Genomic DNA, 7,589 nt, shown 5'->3' with positions numbered 1-7,589 from the left:
AAAAAAAAAAATATATATATATATATATATATATATTGTTGGATTGAAGATATTACCTGGAATTACTGTTAGCTGATGCCTAATTAGCATAGTTATGGATTGTTATATTTTTGATATTTTGTCTATTGTGTGTGTGTGTTTGTGTGTTTCTTTATACATATAATAGTACTCCTAATCCTTTCCACTGGAGTACACTACCGTTTAAAGGTTTGGGGTCTTGAATATTCATCTTTGCCATTGCAGGAATAAATTACATTTCAATATATATGCAAATATAAAATGTACTTTAAATTGTAATAATATTTCACAATATTTTTAAATGCAGCCTTGGTGAGCATAAGATACAACTGTCAAGAACATTAAAAAATCTTACACTTTTAAACAATAGTGTATATAGATATTTTAAAATGATCAAGAAAAATCAATTCAATTCAAAATCAATTATCAATGTTTAGAAATCAAATATGTACATCCATGTAGTAAAGCAATATAAATCCAAAACTCAAAATCATTTAAAAATGTGTGACTTGCACTTACCTCCAATCAGCATGGTGCAGATAGAGAAAATCTTCTCTGAGTCAGTATTAGCTGAGACATTGCCAAAGCCCACGCTGGTCAGACTGCTTAAAGCGAAGTACAGTGATGTCACATATGAACTCCGAATCGAGGGCCCGCCTCCCAGTACGGCTCCAGTTTGTCCTGCGTTTGAAGTGCCCACTGGCCCCGCTCCTGTTGTGTTCCATTGGCTCGAGTTCCACACAGACTCATGTCCCACCAGATCAGTGCCGTTCCACTGGCTTGAATTGACCACCAATCTATCCAAGATGGTGGGGCGCAGTGAATCAGGAATGAGGGATGCAAGAGGGGACAGTAAATAGGGGGTGCCCAGACGTTTACCCAGCTCATGCAACCAGCCTACGAGAAAGGAAGAAAATGTAACATTTACTCATTTGTGACCCTGGACCACAAAACCAGTCTTAAGTCGCTGGGGTATATTAGTAGCAATAGCCAAAAAAACATTGTATGGGTCAAAATTATCGATTTTTCTTTTATGCCAAAAATCATTAGGATATTAAGTAAAGATCATGTTCCATGAAGATATTTTGTAAATTTCTTACCGTAAATATATCAAAATTTAATTTTTTATTAGTAATATGCATTGCTAAGAACTTAATTTGGACAACTTTAAAGGTGATTTTCTCAATATTTTGATTTTTTTGCACCCTCAGATTCCAGATTTTCAAATAGTTGTATCTTGGCCAAATATTGTCCTATCCTAACAAACCATACATTAATGGAAGCTTATTTATTCAGCTTTGAGATGGTGTATAAATCTCAATTTTAAAAAAAATGACCCCTATGACTGGTTTTGTGGTCCAGGGTCACATTTGGCATATGTTTTGACCTGTGAAATTGTCTAGAATGTTCATAATTTGTCATAATGCAGTTTTGGTGATTGTTCTAACAATCCATTTTTTTTTATTTTGTGTTTGGCACTATAACTACCCAATATGCAATGAGGTTGTCACTCCAAAAACTTTTTCAGTGAGTACATGGCCACTGTCCAGGGTTCTTAGGTCACTGTCAGAACTGAGCAGATACAGAGCGACTGTCCCTGTCCATGGTGCTGAATCTGAAGCATTTTGAATATCAGTTGGTTTGCAGTAGGCTGAACTTTCCTCTGGAGACTCTACTTTTCTTCCCTGTGTCACTGGTTCTATACATTTTCTTTCTCTCTCTCTCTCTCTTCTCTCCCTGCTTGTTTGTCTATAAGTGTCTAGTTTGGAGGTAGTACAGGTACCATATATGGCATTAGAAGTGATATTTTTGAGAGAACCAGAAAATCTAACAAGGAGACCAAAAAGAAGGTCAGAAAGGGAATGAGAATGAGAGAACCTCTTGCTAGCAGTTGTCAGGGAAGGTTTGATGCACAATCACACATGACAAAACCTCCTTCACAAATACACAAACAAACACTCACTTTTCTCATTTACACAGCGACCAGCAAATTACCTTTCTCATGCATACATACACCAGAAACCTGGGTCATTCCTTTCCTGACATAAAAACGTATCCAAAGTCTTCCCTTTGTTGTATGTAATGTGTCTTCATGTGCTAATAGGCAGAAAAGTGTCCTTCATATGTGCTGAACACCTTATTTGGCTGCTATAGATATCTGATTTCTAACAATCCCTTCCAAAGTTCCTCATGTTAGTATGTACTGATTTGTTCTTATATCTATATTTTTTCCTCTTTGTGCTCTGGTTTATGTCTACAGTGTTTTGAGATAAAGATTTCCATGGTTTTGTTCAGATCAAGGATTGTTATGGAGAAGTATGCAGCTCCATTTCCCTCTCACTTTCACTTTTGCTTTCTAAAATCACTGGTTGACCAGGTAAAAGAGTATATAAAATTACTACAACTACCAGTAGTATGTAATAATGCATTAACATATTTACATTGAGAAAGATTTGATAATAATATTGAATCGGCTTCAGAGTCAGAGTGTTATAATTGCCCCCCTTACACAAATGGTATTAACCCACTGTATCTGAAACGAGAGTACACCTCAAAGTAATAATATAATTGCTTTAATACTTAATAATATTACACAATAGTTTTCCCTTTTATATGGTGATAATGGTTTTAGCTAGCAGGAGTAATGTGCATTTAACAGACCTACATTGTGAAGATTTTAAATAACTACATTTTATCTTCAACTATTTTATTTTAATGAAATATTGATCCTCACACATTTTCAAGATTACATTTTTCAGGTTTTAAATGTTAAAATTGCCCCAAACTCACAGCCATGATTAAATCCTGTATAGTAGCTGCACTCATATTAACATTTAACCAACAACTTAGAGACAAAATATATATTATTTACATTCAAAGGCATCAAAACTTAATATTTGCATGTGTGTGCGAAAGCTGTGGATGTCTGGACTGGCTGAGTGAAGCTGGTATGTATTAGTGAGAGTGTTTTCTCCAGACACCACTGAGATTTATGCAAGCTTTTCTGTCACATTATTTGTGTAGAATAAAACAAAATTATGTTTTTGACAATTCAATTGCACTTGATGACAAAGTGCATAATTATTTGTGAAAAACAGCCATCAACCAGTGCTTGACAAGCTTACGGTCTCTACAATGAATAGAACAAATGTAAATGTAATACTAGCAAAGAGCACTGCCGAAGATTAATTTATACCAGTAATGCTCTGATGGAACAGCCTTGAGAAACATATACTTTACAAATCCTGCTGTTTATTTAGGATGGAAATATGAATAGAAAGTGAATGATGAATGGAAAAATGGTGTCTCAAACCACAAAGGTTACTTTGGGTTGTAAATCACCGCAGGAGGAAAAAGGGACAAGTACACAAGAAAAATACATTTGAATATCTAATATACCTAATGTAGTATAAGTATATGTTTGATATGGTTGTGAGGCGCACATTATTTATTCATGGCATGAGAAGGGAGCCAAAGAGAAGCCCATGGGTAATGACATATATGACAAAAAGCAAAGATAGCTCTTTGAGCAGTGAGAAAAGACAAGTAGAAAGGGAATAGATTTCTTCAAGATAGTGTTAGCTTGGGTTAGGGGTTAAATAAAGGGGGTTATACATGATACTCAAGCAGGAATGTAGGAATCAGTGTTGGATGAGGAAGGTAAGGGAGACTGATGTGCAAAAAGAGGATATTAAAATGCATGTAATAAGACAAGACCAAAAGGATAATATATTTCTAGCAGTGAGGGATCTCTGTTCTCTTCCAAACCACTTGAGAAAGAATCAAGAGTTTTGACTGATTTGACAGTATGATTTTTGGAGCCAAATTGAAAATCCTCGCTAGTCTCTCAAGGTCTGCTGGGCAGCTAGCCATTAAAAAGAACAGTGTTCTGCTGAAGTGAGGCCAATGAAGTGAGCGATATGGGGGAAAAAAAATGAAGAGGGAGTCACAGAACAACCAGAGTTCAATCAGCTCCTGGGGGAACCCTCAGAGAAACCTTTCATTATTGATATGGCAAACCTACAATCTATTTACTATACATCCTTTTATGTCCCTATTTCCAACACAGATAGACAGCACTACTCAAAATTACTTCAATATTTCATTATCATCAATAACACTGCCTCACAAAGGCAAATGATAATAACTGTAAAGAGCCAAGCTGAAACTAGTTCTCACCAGATATAAAACAGCTTCTTGTAAATCTGTTACATTTCCAAATTCTACATTCGCCATTTGAAAGCCGAACTGTCACACATTTGAGTCTCATTAAACACTGGATGTGTGTTGTATTTCAGTGCTAAAATATTCCTTCTGATGTGCTACAAACTTCCATTTCCACTAGCAAAACTAGACGTGTCATGGCAGCCTCATCTGCTTAATATTTAATGGCTGGGCAATGTAGAACTGGGTGAGAGGGAATGATGGGTAATATTGTTGGCACAACAGCAGAGACTGAATATTGGAGTAGTATCCCTGCTTTTAAGGAGAACATGTGGATGTAATTGAAACCACTGGCCAGCAGCCAGTGTGGAACAGTGGTCAGGGCTTAGATGTGCCTGAGGATATTGCTGATGCTTAGGCCAATCAGAATCACTTTCATTAGATATGACAGATGGTGTTAGACTGTACGCATATTGCAGGCAATTTTCTATGAATAATTGCTCAAATGGTATGTGCAAATAAGTTGGACACTCCCACATTTTAAGGTTTAAGTAATTAAATAACCTGAATCGCTCATAAATCACTTGTTTTGCTCCTGCACGAATCGGTTCAGTGAATGATTCAATGACTCTCTCGTAAAGACACTCGTCAACACCTACTGCTGTAACTATGTAACCTGGAGAAAGATTCATAAAAAGTCAAATCAAATTAGAACTGAACTACATTTTTTAAATTAGTTTATAGGACTCCTAAAATATTTCCCCTAGTTTATCTTGGTCAAGAAAAAGACGAATGGCTTTTAATAAATCAAGTCCTGTGAGATTCATTCTGTCAAGATCATATCAATGTCATCATACACTCTTTTCTCACAGCCATTTCTTTTACCCTTGGTCTTTTTCCTTATTCATGAGGAGGGTAGCACAGGGGAGACTGAGCGAGAGGTTCATTTGTAAGTCAGACTGATGCAGTAATTCACCTGCTCATGAACAAATGTGAAAAAGGTAAGTTTGTTCAGACATGACACATGCTTGAATGATGTGAAGAGAATTACTTAAATCAGAGACTCATCAGTGTGCTGTTCGCAGAGCCAGAGAGATTGTTTTGTCCTTCTGACAAAACACATTATGTCGGGCCTCTTTTTTTTTCTTCTTTTCATTTGTCTACCTAATTTGAAAAGGCATTTGCACCTGTATTAAAAAGGTTGTTGTACATTTTCAATGTAATGAGAATATTAGTGGACAGACACATTTAATAATGATCCTTGTGTATGAGACACTGTGAAAAGAACTCTTTCACATGTGAAAATAAATGAGATGGCCTCAAACAAGGCCTCAGTCTGATCTGTTAGACTGCAGTACTTATGCTAATAAGATAACTGCCCTATTTTTTCATTATTATGGATTTTTTCAATTCACTTAGAGTATGTGATTTCATAAAACATCTAGCAGAGATATTCAATATTTTAGGAGTTTATTTTGAGGGTCATTTCTAGTTCAGCTTAGCCAGTACCAGGGATAAACATTGCATTTAAAATTTGTTAGAAGACCTTAAGAATCTGTTTGAATTAATTTACACATGAAAGGTTGGTACAGCTATGTTGACAGTTTGTAGATATGGCACTCACCAATGTCCCAGGAACCTGGGCTGTTGTTCTCAATCTCGCTGCGGCCGATGATATACCAGACACAGGCCATCCAATGTGCCAGCAAGGCGAACATGGACATAAGTAATGTGAGTACCACTGCGCTGTACTGGGAGTAGCGCTCCAGCTTTTGCAGCAAGCGTAGAAGCCGTAACAATCGAACTGTTTTCAGCAGATGAACTCCAAAGTACTAAACACACAGATATTGAATGCATAGCTTAAATAGAATAATAATTTAAGATGGCATGCCCAACAAATGAAATGTGGTCTCCCACAAAGCTCTGTGTGAGGGCCGTTAAAACATCTAAAAACAAAAATAGGTTTATAAGGTTGTGAATAAACAGTTGACATAAAATTATCTTCAAAATAAGCAAAACTAACACTTACCACACTGACATTGAAGGCGTACAACAGGTCAAAAGGTAGCGCAGCAATCAGGTCCACAAAGAGCCAGGTGGTGACGTAATGCACACAGATAGAGCGTGCATCATACACCACCTGGCCTGATGTGCTCACAAATGTGGTGCGAAAGTTTAACACAATATCTGTCAAAGGGATATAAAGAAAAAAATAATTTTAGAAAACTTAGAAGACACAGATATTTATTTGTTACTATATCACAGAAAACTCTATTTTATTCATTACCTGGTTCAGTGACAGGTTATAAAAGTTTGTTTTGGGTTTTATTGACAATAATGCTATTTAATGTAAGCTGCAATTACAGCAAATAGCACTTAAAAAGTTCAGTAAATGGCTTTGGGAACTATAGCACAGAAAAGTAGCTAAAAGCAACTTTTTATGTAGGAGCTTTTTTGCAAACGTTTTGATGATACAAATAGTTGCTCTGTATTATGAAATTGTGTGTAATGAGCAGTAACAGATTCTGTCATTGAACACTACTGCTCTTAAGCAGTGCTTAATAAATCTTATGTTTTGTCTATTGGGTTTGTATATAAGTATATTCTTGACTGTATCCTTCAACAGTTACAGACAGGAATCTGACTTTACTAATAAATTAATTTGACAGTGGGCCTTCAGCGAGTTATTTCTGCACTATAAAACATCTTTAGCTTTGCTATTTGCTGAACCGTCCTTCAAAATCTTTTTAGTTTTGTCTCGTGATTTTGAAGCTTTAGAAATGCTAGATGCATTTTGTGACGTTTGCTGAGTAACATCTAGAACTTTTTTCCAGCTCTGAGTAATTGATATATCTGGCCATATATTACCTCTGTGACATAAAAGACTGACTCAGAAATATATACGTACACCTGAAAAATAATAGAACGGTGTGCTACGAATCGGGGTACTTTATTAGCAGGCATTGGTATCAAAAGACATTTAATATCACCCAGGTAAAATTATTGAGACAGAACTTCTTTTTTGCCAAACTAATGACATAGTAAAAAAAAAAACAATAGGACTGTAGGTTGAGCCTTACCTAACATAAAAAGGATTTCTACCAAGATGTCGCTCACACTCGGTGGATTTCTAGGGATCGTCAACTCATCCCGCCCACCGACGACGGTGAAACAGACATTGTAGGGCACTGTAACTGCTACATAAAAGGTGGCTAACAAGATCAGCCAATCCCAGCCAGCTTTGAAGGTGCCGTAATGGAGAAGAATGAAACGGCTCTTCTGAATGGCTGCCACTTTGTACTCTGGGATGGGCGGCTTCTCACCGAACATGTTCTAAATGATAGCAATGTTCAGAAATGTTTATTTGATTTTTTTTGTTTATTTTCAAGATTTTCATAAACGGTGCA

General features: G+C 36.3%; 1 protein-coding gene across 1 annotated transcript in view; it reads right to left on the bottom strand.

Moving 5' to 3' along the window:
- The window catches only part of LOC107738522 (potassium voltage-gated channel subfamily H member 3-like), a 110,777-nt gene that overhangs the window by 22,676 nt on the left and 80,512 nt on the right, over window positions 1-7,589 (bottom strand). Inside the window, exons 5-8 of the mRNA XM_016550279.1 lie at window positions 7,263-7,515; window positions 6,212-6,369; window positions 5,807-6,014; window positions 538-915 (exon numbers count right to left, since the gene is read on the bottom strand). Coding sequence (XP_016405765.1) covers window positions 538-915; window positions 5,807-6,014; window positions 6,212-6,369; window positions 7,263-7,515 — 997 coding nt within the window. The remainder of the gene's footprint in view (window positions 1-537; window positions 916-5,806; window positions 6,015-6,211; window positions 6,370-7,262; window positions 7,516-7,589) is intronic.

The sequence above is a fragment of the Sinocyclocheilus rhinocerous genome, unplaced genomic scaffold (genome assembly GCF_001515625.1).
Source record: "Sinocyclocheilus rhinocerous isolate Xijiao unplaced genomic scaffold, SAMN03320098_v1.1 scaffold1215, whole genome shotgun sequence".
NCBI classification, from domain to species: domain Eukaryota; kingdom Metazoa; phylum Chordata; class Actinopteri; order Cypriniformes; family Cyprinidae; genus Sinocyclocheilus; species Sinocyclocheilus rhinocerous.
Note: the sequence above shows the minus strand (reverse complement) of the source record. Positions and strands in the feature narration are given on the sequence as shown.